Source organism: Nicotiana tabacum, chromosome 3, assembly GCF_000715075.1.
Source record: "Nicotiana tabacum cultivar K326 chromosome 3, ASM71507v2, whole genome shotgun sequence".
NCBI classification, from domain to species: Eukaryota; Viridiplantae; Streptophyta; class Magnoliopsida; order Solanales; family Solanaceae; genus Nicotiana; species Nicotiana tabacum.
The window spans coordinates 142,541,199-142,558,040 of record NC_134082.1 but is presented as its reverse complement, the minus strand read 5'-3'; the positions used below and the strand labels follow the sequence as shown (position 1 = coordinate 142,558,040).

The window sequence follows — 16,842 nt, the reverse complement described above, 5'->3', positions numbered from 1 at the left end:
AGGGTGCAGAATATAAAGCAAATAAAGTTCCAATATCTAGCCTTGGCTTTCAACTAGCAAGATCAGTGAGTATCACAAGTAGCAGAAGAGAAAGAGAACTTTAGAGTGTAAAGAGTAGTGTTTTTTGAACTATGTCCTTATTTTGAACTTAAAATAAGAGGGGGTTTATATAGTAATCAAAACTTAACAAATAAGGTAAGAGATCAATTAAGTAGCAAATCAGGGAAGTCACATGTGAATCAGCAAGTCCTTCCCTTAATCAAAGGACAATTAAATCAACGGTAAAAGCAGGCTAAGTATTTAAGGAAAAAAATCAAGTAAGGTTTAGGTATAGAGTAGGTAATTAGGGGTAAATGAACAGAAGTTTAATTAAGGCAACAATCAGTAAGAATCAGTAAAATACAAACAAGGTAAGGGAAAATTAATTAAGGCAGGCAATTCAATCAAATCGAGTAGAGAGGAAAGAATTGAAAGTTTAAGGGAAAGTATTCAAATTAAACTAGGAAATAAGGGATTCAGAATAATCAAGGGTTCAATCAAAGAGAAAGTCATGAAAGAGTCAGCATGTTTAGCATATAAAATAGGGTAAAACATGAATAGTCAGGATGAATACAAGCATATAGAATCAGTGAAAGGATTGAACTAAGAATTTCAGTAGAAGCATATTAAGATAAGAAAATCACGAGAAATCACAAGAACCAAAAGCAGGAACATAATCAGATGTACTAGTACTTAGAAACCAAACGAAGAATCCCAAAAAATTAAGGATTTCAGTACAAGAAAGCTAAGGTTGTAGAAGACTTACAAAATCAGTAAAAACATATGAGAAGCAGAAGATTAAACACAAAAAGGCATTAAACATTGTGTAAAAAGAAATTTCGGAAACCCTAATTTAGAAAAAGATGAAAATCACTTAAAAATCACACGATTCTTGTAAAGAATCTCAAGGCTATTGCAAAACTCACATGAAACAAACCCAAATCATCTTAGATTGGTACAGATCTAAGAGGTTTAGAAAAGAAATTAGGGTTTCGAAGAGAACAACATAGAGGTGAAGAAACATGCTTAGAAAATCATAGATCGTAGTCAATATAGGACGATCTTACTAGGAATCACACTGGAATGGCCTAAAACAGGCGAGAGAGGAACCATAGATGTAAGCCAACTAGCCCTGGTCCCTTGAGGGCCCTGAAGATGGCAAGCTTAACGTGAGGGAGGCCATTGGAGGCCTGGGAGGAGGTGAGAAGTCATCGGAGATGGTCATGGACGAGGGTCAGTGAGGTTTGACTAGGGTTAGGTTGAGAGATTTTGAGAGATGAGAGGAACAGATGACGACGGTGAGAAGAGGGAAATGATTAGGGTGGGGGGTATAGGTTAGTTTATTTCAGGAAGGGTCGTTTGTGGCCGTTGATCTCTATGATCAACGGCCGGGAATAAAGGGTTTTGGGGGGCCGGATCGGGTTGTTGGGTCTGGGCTGGGTAATTTAATTGGGGATTGGGCTGGTAATTGGGTTAGATTGGGGCTGAAATTGAAAATAAAATAGGCTAGATTTTAAATAGCCACTTTTAATAGTTATATAATTTATAAAAATAATAAATTATTTCCAAAAACTATTTTTGTGTACTAAAATGATTTAAAATAGTTTTTTGACATTTTAAAAATATAAAAGGTCATTTTATGCATCAATAATGTAATTATACGTTAACATGGGCTATTATTGCAAAGATATGCAATTTAGCTTAAAAAATATAAATGCGATCATAAAAATGCACTAAAAATGTTTAAATACTATTTTGGCATAAATAGAGAATTTAGATGACTAAATCACCACAAAAATAATTTGAAAGATAATTATTGAAAATTTTATAAATAAAAAGAGAAGGAATAAATCAATTTGGAGCTTTTAAAAATTATAGAAAAATTATAAAAATGCTTATGTATGCTTATAACTGGATATGTGCTATTTTGAAAGTATATATATGTATTAAAAATATATGAGGAAAAATTGGGTATCAACAGGTAGAGCTGGCTCTCCGGACACTACAACGAGCCAGAGAGGATGAGAGGTTAGATCACGCTGTTGAGTATGTGGCGCCAGAGCATCACCATCGGGGTAGGCATGTCGCACGCCTGAGGGTACGGGCACGAGCCAGGGCTGCCCAACGAGGCAAGGCTATCCCATGAGGTAGGGGTGCCCCACGGGGTCGTGGGGGATGGCGAGGAGGTGGTCCCCAACAAGGGGGCGTTGAGACACATGTTGAGGAACCTGATGAGGATCTTGGAGATGATCAGCCGGGTTACATCCCTCAGCAAGACGAGCTTTCTAGCAGCATGTCATCATACAGCCTTCAGCTGGAGCTGCCAGCATCGCAGGTCACCCCGTCAGATCTATTGTTGATCACGGGTACATTCAACGGAGATGTAGAGCAATTATTTTCAGGACCATCTACCGCAACTGAGGATTGGCCAACCCGAGGCGTCGATGGTGGGCGCAGGTTGAGTTTTGGCTCATCCCCGGCGGTTGCGGCGGATCTATCACAGGCGCAGGTATGTTTGTATTACTGTTAAATTTTAACTTTTTTTTCTTTAATGATTTGCCATAAATTAATTTTTAATTTTCTTATTAAGGCTTCGTCCCAGCCCATCACGGAGCCCACTTTATATGATGATGAGGATACCACAGATGCTTATATTCAGGAGCCCGACGAGACCATGGTAAGAAAATGTTTGAATTAACACGTACATTACTAATATACATTTTCATATACTAAGCTTACTAATTGTTTTGTATGTTGTTGACGGACCGACGGCCCCTTCTACTGATCCTGTCAGCTCTATTGACGATCATGCTGCAGCACATCCTCACATAAAGATGCGACGTGATGAGGATGATCCTGATAGTGTACCCGGGCGATAGGGGATGCGCCTCAGGCCAACGGCTGTATTGAAGCACACAGGCTGTAGGACATTGATTTTTTTTTGTATTTTATGTAAATAATACATTATGTAAACAATGGCAAGAATTTATTTTAACAACAATTTTATTTTAACAAAATTTGAACAACAATTTTATTTTAACACCACAAACACAAACATAGAAACCTAACATAACATAAATTTAGTACAACTAATGAAAACACATGGCACGGGAAACATAAAGATACAGTACTACGCTCAACACATACATGTTATTGTTTAGTCACGACCGCCTAGTATTCTTTGCTCCAACCACTTAAATTTGTCTTCTAGCTTATTTTTTTCTTCTTCCACCTCCTTGAGTTTCTCCTTCAATTCTGCAACTTCTCGTTTGAATTTTTGCTCTCTTTCCCACAACTTCAAACACAAACAATGAAGAGAATACAACTTGTCTTTTAAGTATTCTTGATGACAGGGTTCATCAATCCATACCTCAAAATTGCAAACAGGTTCGTCGGGAACCTTATAAAACTTGTTCATACACGCCCAGTAGCGGCGTCCAGCTTCTTCCCAACAATCGTGCATCATGCATTTTTTGCCGCACTCGCACCTTGGGACATAAAAGGGTTGAGACATTTGTTAAAGCGTAAAGAAAAACCTTGCTTTTATGGAAATATATGCTATTGGTTATTGTTAAGCACAGAAAATAACTACAATGCGCCCGTTATTTATAGGCAAGAGAACACACAAAACGTAGTATTGTACCGTGCTATACATATTCAATTTTTCTGAAATGAAACAGCTTTTGCGTAGTCGGTCAGCTTTTCAGACCGACAAGATAAGACATAAAACGTAGTATTGTACCACGCTATACATATTCAATTTTTCTGAAATGAAACAGCTTTTGCGCAGTCGGTTCAGCTTTACATAATGACAAGACAACACACAAAACGTAGTATTGTACCACGCTATACGTATTCAATTTTTCTGAAACGAAACAGCTTTTGCGCAGTCAGTTCAGCTTTACATAACGACAAGACAATACACAAAACGTAGTATTGTACCGCGCTATACATATTCAAGTTTTCTTAAACGAAACAGCTTTTGCGCAATCGGTTCAACTTTACAAAACGGCAAGACAACGCACAAAACGTAGTATTGTACCGTGCTATACATATTCAATTTTTTTGAAAGGAAACATCAATGTCTTGATTTATCCTTTATTATCTTTTATTTTCATGTATGTTGCTTTAATTATGGTTGTTGTGCTTTTATCTCTTCGAATATTATGTTATGAAATTTCAATCTTCATTTTTGTCTTCTTTACTAACACCAATAAGTTGAATGTTAGAACTACCATATCATCATCCCAATTCAAAAGGTCATGTTAAAAAATAAGATGTAACAAGATTGTGGAACATAAATTATTTGATAGATATTGCAACATACACAAGTACAAACACTTATTACAAAAAACATTATGAATATAAAACACTAGGTGTATCCTTGATAGTTGGGTACATTCGATGAACTTGCACCAGGAGCTGGATTACCACCGCCACCCACACCAACTGAAGGACATTTACGACGGTTGTGTCCTGTTTGAGAGCATATGCCACATTTACGCGCATAAACGGTATCACCAACATCCATTTGGTTCCGTATACGCATTCTCTTTTGCACTTGTAGCTTGCGGAAATAGTCTTTGTTATACACCATTTTAAATGGTTCTGGCGGTCAATAATGCTCAACACCCAATGGCTGCAACTGCCCACTATATGTGTCTACGTATGCAACAACACTGTATTGCCTATCAACATAGTTGGTTGCCCCTAAACCAACTTGTTGAAACACTTCATTGCATGTGCGCACGGCATGTGGTAGATGGTCCATTTCCCATATGAACACAACCTGTTGGCTTCATTCACCGTCTATAGATTATTCCCTCGGTGTCCGCGGATAGCGGTGTGAACTTCAAAAATACCCCGGTCGTGATCGTACTGTAAATATGAATGCCAATGTGCTCGCCTCCTGTACTTCTCAAATCTTCTCATTGGTATTGGCATAAATTAAACACCCCTCTCCATCAATTCCGATGCAGCTCTATGCCTTTCAACAAACCTCTCCGCAATCTGTTTGAATGGCATCCAAACCATGGCAGTGACAGGCAATACACGTGCAGACTTCAATAAGCCGTTGAATGACTTCGGCACATTTGTAGTCAGGGCTCCCCATCATCTGCCAACATCAGCATGCAATGTCCACATGTGAAGCTCATGTCCCATCAGCCAAGCGTAGGCTCATGGATCTAACTGCTGGATCGCTTCCATGAGCCTCGTGAATTTGCACTGTTGGTGCTCAGTTGCAGCCATCCATATTAAACTATGCAAGGCCTTGTCATGATATTTCTTCTGTAAATTGGCCTTCAGGTGCCTCACACAGTAACGATGGTATGCATAGGGTTCCTGCCATTCAGGCAAATGCCATACAGAACTTAATTTACCACCATACCAATAAGATATTAGACAAATACCTAACCATTGTTTGACAATGTGCTGCTTCAAGTGGTTTAAAAAAAGCGTCCACGTCTCTTCGCTTTCATTGGCACAAATGGCAAAAGCTAGTGGAAATATTTATCTGTTGGCATCCACTGAAACTACGATCAAAAGCTTAATATCATACTTTCCATAGACATGAGTACCGTCTATGGAAATTACCGGACGACAATGCACAAAACCATCAATTGATGATTTAAATGACCAGAACACATAGCTGAAAATATATTCTGGTCTTTTCGGACTCCACTCACGCCTCCATTCAACAACAATTCCGGGGTTAAAGTGTTTCAGTGCGGCCATGTACCTGGGTAGATATGAAAATGACTTATTCCAGTCACCATAAGTAATTTAAAAAGTACGTTTACGCCCGAGATATGCCTTTCTTTTGGTTATAGTATACCCATACTCCTGGTGCACGGTTGTAATACACTCTTTGATCTTGAACCTAATAGACCCTTCCAAGTATGGAATCAAGACGAGAAATTAAGTCTACATCCAAGTTGAAGTGATTGTCATTGAATGTGTCCATTTCACATCTATGGGTGGTGCTAATATATTTATTCACTTTCCACAATCCTGATTTCTTCTTGTTGGCACGCGACATCCAATGACAACCCATAAAATCTCTACGACATACATCCTTGTATACCTCTGTAGTTGACTCCCTTACCGTCATCTCACGGCACTCTCTTACACTATAGATTTTTATAGCCCTGATTAGGCGAGCTTTATCGGAAAAATACATGCCCTTTGCCAGCACTGCTGGTCTAGACTCATCCCACATTGCTGACCGAAATTCGTCAGCATCCTTTTTGAGAGCATCCACATCTGGCATACTTGGCAAATTATCAAGGTAGGTAATATTTTACTCATGAAACGACACGTGAGACTCATACACTATTGGTCTAATGGGATGTGGAAGAGCATGCTCCCTCATCAGCTCAGGTTTGACATTCACTTCCTCCTCATCATCACCCTCATAAGGGAAGGGTGTGTCATCTCCAGACTCATCGACATTATTGTCATAATCACTATCATCTTCCTGACTCTGCGCATCTGCCAATTCACGAGTGAATACATCATCTACGGGCAAATGTGTGAGGTCAGGAAAATTAAATTGCTAGTTTTCACTGCAAAAAAGAACAAAATGATAAGCTACTCAAATTGATAAATATTTTACATATAGCTATATCACTTTACTTACAAGTCGTACTGTGTTGACGTTCTGTGATAGACATTTTCTTGTTGGTGATGACTTCCGGATGGACCATCGTGGTCCAACATGCCAGAACTACTCATATCCGGACGGTACCCCCTATAAAAAATATGAGTGTTAATACAAATCCAATTCAAACATAAAATAAACATCGCTAAAGCGTAGAAAAATTGAAGTTTACCAGTAGTTGTGTAGATTATATAAAGTCAAAAAATTATTTTCGCGATGCTCATTCGTCGGGGGTGATAAGTTTAAATCAAGACAAGCTCTTTCATCAAGAATCTGTCCGCCAAAAACTGCTCTAAAATATTCACCTGATGACTTGGGGTTATCCCTACTATGCACAACCTCATTATTGGGAACGTTTTCAACTTTGACGTACATTTCCAATAATTTTATTACAATAAATTCCATGTATTCATCCGGAATCCGCAAAAAATCTCTAAGAGTTTCATCATCTTCGATGTTAAACTCAGAATAATAAGCAAACCCCTGCGGAGTAACAGAATACGGAAATTTACCGGTTACTGTAAGGTTCACCAAACGTTTTCTCGCACTCATTTTTTTTACGTAACAATGATACCAATTTATCGTACTCTATTGTAAGCAGCAATTTAACATGATATTGTGGAGATGAACTATACCTCATATTCTCCATTACAACCTCACCCTCCCTCTCCCCAATATAATGAAACCCTTATTTTTGGCTCTTCAGACATTATAAAAAATGCTTGATAACAAGAAGAAAAGTATGAACGGAAGTTTGAAGGTAAATTTTGAATGAATTTTCATAAAATCCTAACGCCTTTAAATAAGGCAATTCGCAGCTCAGGGTGTAGAATTTTTTCATGTAAAATGCAGTATAATACCACGCTTTATATATTTAAATTATTGTTATGTCAGTTAATCGCATAACACTTATTGGTGGGCCTCAAAAAGAAATAAAACGCAGTATAATACTGCGCTATATGTAAAACGCGGTATTATACTACGCTTTACTTTAACGGTTAAAATTTCGTTAAAGTAAAACACAGTATAATACCGTATTTTAGGTAGAAAAATAACTTTTTTTACACAATAAAAACGTATTTTGAGTCCAAAAAATTGTCATGTTTCGGACTAGCCATTTAGTAGTCTTCGAAATAGTTCACAAGCTAGGTTGTTGCATTTCATAAAACGAGGAAATAAACTATACTAAATTAAGACGGGTCGTCTTTTTTTCCCTCCCCAACCGTGTTACCAGTTCAAATCAATTGCCTTTAATTACTAAACTAGATGATTTCAGTGACTTCTTTCTTCATCCTCTTCTCTTCTTCTCCCAACTTGGTACTTTTAAGGTGACTTTAGAGAAATGTTAGTACACTCTCACTGCCAAAGCGTCACATATTTAGGCGCGTGGATTATCGTACCATTTCGACATGACAATACGAAAGCAGACATCACCATTTGTGACTTGTATTGCCTCCCCTCCGTCGAGATTGCGCCTAGGCTGGTTGGTTTTGAGGAGTTTTGTGTCTCTTTTTATTGTTAGTGGTAGTACGAGAAAGAAATAGTAGTAGTAGCTAGAAGATAAAAGAGTACATTCTAAATTCGCTTTCTCAATAAAGTTTTCCCTTTTTAATCTTTGTTCTACTTCTCCAAGAATGTGGTCATCAACCAGTAGCAGAGGCATTTCATCTTCTTCTTCCAAATCATCATCTTCTACTTCTTCTTCTTCATCTCGTTCCCCATTTTCTCCTTTAAATCATCACCTAAATCCAAGACTAAAAACTATGGAAGAAGTTTGGAAAGACATTAATCTTTCTTCACTTCAAGAACACACTACTACTTACTCTAGAGATCATGATCATCATCATCAAACAGCTAATTTTAATGGCATGATTTTACAAGATTTCTTGGCTCGGCCTTTTGCTACTGACCCTCCACCACCACAAGCAGCATCTCCTGTTCCGGCTACTACTATGCTGAATTTGAACTCAGTTCCAGAGCTTCATTTCTTTAGTCAAAACTCAATGTTGCACCCACCAACCCCTATTTCTCAAGTTCCATTTGAGGGCTTGGCTTCTTCAGCTGCTAATGGAAGAAAAAGGATTCCTGAAATAGAGAATAATTCTGTAGGGGACAGGAGAAATAAGAGGATGATTAAGAACCGTGAGTCTGCTGCTAGATCAAGGGCTAGAAAGCAGGAAAGTTACACTTTTCTTAATCATATATTGTTGTAAAAACGCTTTCTGTTGTGTTGTCGAGTTTTAGCAATAAACTATGTTTATTCGACTAAAGATGGTCATTGTCCCTTTACAAAAACAATAAAAACCAGAAAAGGACATTACATTAAAAAAACATTCAAGGGCATGAACATTTTGTACATTGCACGTGAATAAATCTATATTCATTCTTAATCTTTTCTCCTTTTGTTTATGTCTTCTTGGTTTTGACAATATGCTGAGTTTTCTCTCTTATTTTTGTCTTATCTGATCTTTCTCCATACTTGCAGGCTTATATGAACGAGTTGGAGCTGGAAGTTGCCCATTTGTTAGAAGAAAATGCCAGGCTCAAGAAGCAGCAGCAACAGGTCCTTTATTTCTACCATGTTCTGCTCTTCATTTACTGATCTTGGAAATATATGGAGTATCCAAGAATCATTTGAAAACATTTAAGACAGTTCATTCTGTTTACAACTAGTGATTTCTTTAATTAGAAAACAGAATCATCATTTTAACTTGTTCTCTTTCATGTGGCCAGTTACGCTTAGAATCAGCTGCTCAAGTTCCCAAAAAGAAGTCTCTCTATCGGACGTCAACCGCCCCATTTTGAGGAATTGCTTCAGAGAGGTCTAAAAGTAAATTTAGAAGATTTGTCAAGCTCTACTACTACTAGGATTAAAAACTATTTCTGCTACTCTTCCCATTTGCCCTTTATATCAACTGTTGTTTGATTGTGGCCTTGTGGGCCGGCCGATGAATATATCTCTCTCTACCCCTATAAAGGAGAAATAGGTTGTGATTTAAGGAAAGTGTAGGGTAATTCAAATGGGAAGACGGTTTAGTCTTTTATGGCAATGAAAAATAGCACCAGCAAACAAGCTGGAATATTTATTTCCCTCTTTTGTTACTCTATATCACATTTGGCGCTTGTAGTTTGGACCATTTCTGTCCCTCTGCATTCATTTCTTCCAACTACCTCTAGTTTTCTAAAGTAGGCATGTACAAACTTTTTTTAGTTTTATGATTTTTTTTTTTTTTTTACATATGAGAGATTTACTTTTATATATAAGATATATCTCTTTTACATACAAGAGATTTAAAAATGATACTTTCTTAATTTCAACATTATGAATGGCCACGAAGGCTCATTCACTCTATCTGTGACTACCTACTTTTTATTCAAAGTAGCCCTGAATAGCATATCACAAGAGATCTATCTTTTATATATGAAAGATCTAAAAATGATACTTCCTTAATTTCAACATTATAAATGGTCATGAAGGCTTATTCCCTCTATCCGTAACTACCTAGTTTTTATTTAAAGTAGTCCTGAATAGCATATCACAATAGATCATTAACTTCTTCGTACTTAATTAAAGTTTCCGAGATTGAATAAAAAAATTCTAATTAGTGGAAAGCATTTTTATTAATTTTGAATATGGGATGTATAAATAAAGTAAAGTGAGTGGTTGGGAGAAGGGGAGGCCTCGTGCTATGTCGTACTGTCTGTAGTGTTATAGGTTGGCTGAAATAGAGTATGTTAAGTAGCATCACACAGCCAAAAGTTGAGTCCGGAACCAAAATGTGGTTCTTTTGGACAAGTAGCACCTTAATAGGTATAAAAAAAATGACATTTTTATATATAGCGCCCTAATACTGGGCGCTATACATTAACATTAACTGTGCCGTTAATGTGTAGCGCTGAGTATTTGGGCGCTATATATAAAAAGCTGACACTAACAGGATCCGTCTTCCTCGAGACGACGATTATGCTTCTTCTTCCTCAATATTTTACATTTTCATCTTCTTGGTCCCCCATTCACATACCCGCTGCCCCACCATTTTAAAAATAAATAAATAATTGGGTCCTCCGTCACATAAAGGTGAAGAATGTAGGTCCTACATTCGAGTAGAGCTTCGTATTATTGTTGATTCATACTTTCGGAGTCAAAAATTCAATCTATTTGCTTTCCGAAAATTTTTAAATCGAGGTATTTCGGTTTATTTTAAGTTGAAACTTTTATAATAATGCAAATTATTTGATTTGTATATTCTATTTCGGTTTGTGTTTTTTTTCGAAACTAGTAAGTTAAATTTATCCGAATTTAATATTAGTGTTTTATTAAAAAAATATAAAATTATCAAATAAATTTGTTTGTTAATATCCTGATTTATATATATGTGTTTTCATGCCGTTTTGTGTTTTATTTGCAATTAAATTTATTTGTTGTTTATATTTAGTTTAGATTATTTTTTTAACGTAGTAAAATCTAGACCTTTTTAGCGTAGTAAAATGTAGACCTTTTAGCGTAGAAAAATTTAGAGCCTTGTAGCGTAGTAATGTGTAGTATTTTAGCTTAGAATTCCTTTTGTTTAAGTATCTTATATTGGTAGTTGAAAATGCAAACTTTATACAATTAAGTTAATAATTGTATCAACACACATAATTACTAATGTTAGTTTGGTGCCATTGGATCTCAAAATATCGAGCCCGGAACCCATAGGTATATATATATATAATTTGTACAATTAAGTTATTAAAAAATATGAATTTAAATTATAAAACAAACACATAATTATTAATGATAGTTTGGTGCTACTAGGCCTCAAAATATCGAGCCCGGAACCCATAGGTATATATATAATTTGTACAATTAAGTTATTAAATAATATAAATTTAAATTATAAAACAAACACATAACTAATAATGATAGTTTGGTGCTTCTGGAATTCAAATATCGAGCCTGGAACCCCTAGGAATAATTTTTGTATAACGCTAAAAATTGTGTATCTCAAAAAATTAATATTTAATATACAGAATAAAATACAATTAATGTTGTTTTAATTTACAGTTAACGACATGGACGCGACTATATATCCCGGCCCTCGGACGTTGGATCTATTAGCCCTACAGCCCCAGCATAGATCCGAGTATATATGGTACGGACAGTTGCTTACGCAGACTTTCCCACAGGAGCATAACCTTGCTGATTTATTTATAGTATGTACATTATTACCCCGATTATTATGGATAGCGGTGCGAACTTCAAAAACACCTCTTTCGTTATCATACTGCAAAAATGAATGCCAATATGCTCGCTGTCTGTATTTCTCAAATCTCTGCATCGGCACTGGCATAAATTCAACACCCCTTTCCATCAATTCCGTTGCAACTGCAGACTGTTCAACAAACCTCTCTATCATCTGCTTGAACGACATCCGCACCATGGCTGTGACAGGTAATCCTCTTGCCGACTTCAATAACCCGTTGAAGGACTCTGACACGTTTGTAGTAAGAATTCCCCATCGTCTGCCACCATCCGTATGCAAAGTCCACTTTTTCGGGTGATGTCGCATTAACCAACAATAAGCTGCCTCGTCTTCTTGCCTGATAGAATCCATATGCCTCCGGAATTTATGTTGTTGGTGGTCTGTTGCTGCCATCCACATCAAATCATGTAGATCCTTGTTGGGATGTGCCTTCTGGAAATTGGCCTTAAAGTGCCTCACACAGTAAAGGTGGTATGCATAAGGTTCTTGCCATGCAGGCAAGTTCTCCACAGAACTTAATATACTACCGTGCCGATCAGATATTAGATAAATACCTGAACGCTGTTTAACAATGTACTCTTTCAGGTGGTTCAAAAATAGCGTCCACGTCTCTGTGCTTTCATTGGCACAAACAGCAAAAGCTAGAGGAAATATCTGTCCATTAGCATCCACTGCCACGGCTATCAATAGCTTGATATCGTACTTTCCATAGACATGAGTTCCGTCTATGGATATTACGGGCCGACAATGCGAAAAACCATCAATTGCTGGTTTAAACGCCCAGAACACGTAATTGAATATGTATTCTGGTGTTCCCGAGCTCCGCTCAAACTTCCATTCAAAAACTGTCCCGTGGTTAAAGTGTTGCAGTCGGCCATGTACTTTGGCAGAGATGCAAATGACTTATCCCAATTACCGTAGATAATTTCAAACGCTTGTTTGCGCCCGAGAAATGCCTTTCTTTTCGTAATGGTATGGCCATATTCCTGGTGGACTGATGTAATGCACTCTTTGATTTTATACCTTATGGACGCTTCGAGGTGCAGAATAAGTACAAGAGAAATCAAGTCAATATCCAAGTTGAAGTGATTTCCGTTGAATGTGTCCATGTCGCATGTGTGGGTGGGAATGTATTTACCCACTTTTCACATACCCGTCTTCTTCTTGGTCGCACGCAACATCCAATTACATGGCCAAAATCACATGCGACAAACAACCTTGTATACCATCAGACTTGACTCTCATACCTGCATCTCATGACACTCTTTTACGTTGTGCATTTTACAAGCCCTGCTTACGCGCGCTTTATCAGGAAAAAACATCCCCTTTGCAAGCACCGTTGGTCTAGACTCATCCCATATTGTTGTCCGGATTTCATCAAAATCGAGCTTCCACATCCGACATGGTTGGCAAGTTATCAATGTAAGGAATCTCCCTTGAATGAAACGACACTTTGGACTCGTACACTCTTCGTCTAGGGGGTCTCTCTTCAAATCAGGTCCTTCCTCCTCATTATGCGCATCACCATCCTCACGAGGAAAGGGTGTCTCGTCTTCGGATTCATCGGCATTATTATCGCAATCACTGTTCTGTTCCTCACTCTGTGCATCTGCCAGATCCCGATGTAATACGCCATTTTCGGGCAATTGAGTGAGTACGGGTGGTTCAACTTGCTCGTTTTCACTGCAAAACCAACAAAAATATAAGCTACTGAATTAATAAATGTTTTCCATATGGCTATATGACTTCACTTACAAGTCGTAATGTGATGAAATTCCATGATGGATGTTTTCAATTAGTTGATGACTACCGGATGGGCCACTTGTAAAATTCATATCTGGCTGGTACCCCCTATTAAATATATGAGCGTTAATACAAATTCAATACACCAAACATATACATAATTAACACAAATAAAAATTGAATTTTACCACTCGTCTTGTGAATTTTGGAAAGTAGGGTATAAATTATTTTCTCGCTGCTCATTCGCCGGCAGTGATAAGTTTAAATCAAGGAAAACTCTTTCGTTCGGTTTGGCAAAAACTGCTCCAGAATAACCACCCGATGACTGGGGGTTATCTCTACTACACACAGCCTCATTTTTTGGAACGTCTTCGACCTTCACGTACATCTCCAACATTGTGATTACAAGAAATTCCCGGCATTCATCCGGAGTCCTCAGAAAATCACTCAAAGTTTCATCATCGTCGATGTTAAACTCCGAGTAAAAATCAACCCCTTGCGTAGTGACGGAATACAGATATCTTCCGGTTACTTTAAGTATCACTAAACGTTTCCTCACACTCATTTTTTTTGCATAACAACGATATCAATTTATCGTACTCCATTGTAAATGGCAATTTAACATGACACTGAGCATGTAAACTGTAGCCCACGGAGTTATTCTCTATTACAACCTCACCTCCTCCCCCCCTCCCCCAATATAATGAAACTCTTATTCTACGCTCTTCAGACATAATGGAAAAATGCTGGAGAATTTAACAACAATAAACGTTTCAACAAGAGTATGGAAATGGCTAGCCGGGAAATTTCTACGCTATACACCTTTTGAATGAATTTCTATACAACCGTAACCTCTTTATATAGAAAATAGCTAGTCGGGAATTTTTTTATATATATAGCGCCCAAAAAGTGGGCATTATACGCTTTTGAATTATTGAAGTCAAGAATTATTGGTGGGGCCTAGAAAAAGGTATATAGCGCCCAAATACTGGACGCTATACATAATATAGCGCCGGATTTTTGGGCACTATACCTGTTAGTGTCAGTTTTTTATATATAGCGCCCAAATACTCGGCGCTATACATTAACGGCACAGTTAACGTTAATTTATAGCGCCCAGTATTTGGGCGCTATATATAAAAATGTCATCTTTTTTTTACACCTATTAAGGTGCTATTTGTCCAAAAGAACCATATTTTGGTTTCGGACTCGCCAAAAGTTGGGGAATCATATGTTTGTGGGGGAAGGGATAGAGCTGGCTTCTTTTGTTGGCTATCACTTTCATTTATTTTCTTTGATCTAATGTGCTATTGTTAGCTAGCCGATGATCTATCGGAAGCAGTCTTTCTGCCCTTCCAGGATAGGGATAAGGCTGCGTACATCCTACCCTCTCCAGACCCCACTTGTAAGATTATACTGGGTTATTGTTGTTGTTGATCTAATGTGCCACTAATTTAGGACCAAAAAGTTTGCTTGGACTATTATTTTCTTTCTTCCTTTTTCTCCATTCATATTATTAGTATACTTCTGTTCCTTGATAGTGAAGCTTGATGCCTTCTCTTATTGCATTTTGACGTACGACTTTGTTCGAATGTATGGTGGTGGTCTTGTTGTACAAAAAGATATCTTTATTTTCCAAAAACTTTAAAACATAGTAATTTGAATGTTAAAAGCTAGTTTAAAGGAATTGTGATTCTTTTATTATTCAAAGTATATATTTAGAAGATGTTGGGAAATTTGCAGTCAAAAGTAAAAGTTAAAAGTCATTTGACATTTATGTGTTGTTTCTTCTATTCCAATTATATATTGATTGAAAAGGAGAAAACCCAAAAATGAGGAGTCCTTTTCAACAGTCAAATGATACCATCCATGTCTATTGGAACCTTAGCCCATGTTGTTAACAGATGTGTTAATGTGGGACCATTCTTTTAACTAGGTTCTGACATCTGTAAATGATGCATCTCTTTTTTTATCTGCTCTTTCTTTTGGATTTCCTTTTTCTCTTGTTGCATCATTGTATACGACAAAAGAGGTTTTGGTTGAAACAATTGTAAAAGAATATGGGTCCAGTTTTTGTTATCCGATGGACTGCTTTCGTACCATGTTTAAGTTGGAGAATTAATGCATCACAGTGGAATATGTATTATGCTTCTCTCTCCATAGTAAAGTTAAATGGCAGAAAAATGCAACTGTTCATACAGCATAATCACAACTCACAAGTCAGTTATATATCTGCTCCGTAATCAATTCCACGGAAAGTTCAAATATATGATAGGTAATTCAATCAAAACCCTCTAAACAATTAGAATTTGTTTCACCAACAGCATGTAGTGTTCTCTTATTTTTCAAATAAACTAGTATGAAAACTTCTAAATATAATTCAATAGGAAAAACTATTATTTTGTTTGTGAAGAGAATAATATCAAAAACTATGAGTTTAAATGACAACGCAAGCAAGTTCATGAACATTGCGATGTCAATTAGTTTTACGAATAAATTGAAACTCGAACTCAAACTCGCTGGCATAGAATCATTTGTCTAAAAGAGCTAACTAAGCCGAGCTCACTTGAATATATGGCTGGTTACTGATGCTATTGTATGTGCAGAATTGGTTATCAATGAGGAACTGTCAACCAAAAAGTATCAGTAACTGAGGTAAATTAGTAAAGCGGACAACCCGAATAACAAATCCGTTATCGTCCAGCGGTTAGGATATCTGGCTTTCACCCAGGAGACCCGGGTTCGATTCCCGGTAACGGAATAATACTTTTTAATTTCACAAGTTAACTGCCGAAACATTAGTTACATTGAAGTTTAACTCAATTTTAATGAGGCCTACTAGGAAGGATAATTTACGAGAGAATTTTTTAAAACTTTGGGAGTTACAAAAATAATTTATCCAAATTAAAAGAGAGAAAATGAGGAGAAATTAGGAAAAGCAAGAAGTTTGTGGATTTTTTCTTTTGTGCATTTGTTTGGTCTTCTCTTATTTGACACTATTTGATGCCTTTTCAATTAAAAAGGAAAAAGTAATTCATCCTGTTGACGTTAAAGGAGTTTAGGCCTCATTTGTTTTTTTAAAGATTAAGACGTCTGAATCTAAATACACGTCTGAATATCAAGATGTCTATTAAGATTAAAATATTTGAATCT

The 16,842-nt window shown here is 37.0% G+C and overlaps 1 protein-coding gene and 1 non-coding gene across 2 annotated transcripts; both read left to right on the top strand.

Annotated features, from left to right (window-relative positions):
- Positions 1 to 7,956: 7,956 nt before the first annotated feature.
- On the top strand, positions 7,957 to 9,842 carry LOC107780437 (protein FD-like). The gene is made up of 3 exons (XM_075241674.1): positions 7,957 to 8,878; positions 9,187 to 9,263; positions 9,434 to 9,842. The coding sequence occupies exons 1-3, from the start codon at positions 8,335 to 8,337 to the stop codon at positions 9,503 to 9,505; spliced, it is 693 nt and encodes a 230-aa protein (XP_075097775.1). The 5' UTR covers positions 7,957 to 8,334; the 3' UTR covers positions 9,506 to 9,842.
- A 6,536-nt stretch (positions 9,843 to 16,378) lies between these two features.
- Positions 16,379 to 16,450, top strand: TRNAE-UUC (transfer RNA glutamic acid (anticodon UUC)). Its single transcript has one exon. It is a non-coding gene; the product is annotated as a tRNA-Glu (tRNA).
- The last annotated feature ends 392 nt before the right edge of the window (positions 16,451 to 16,842 follow it).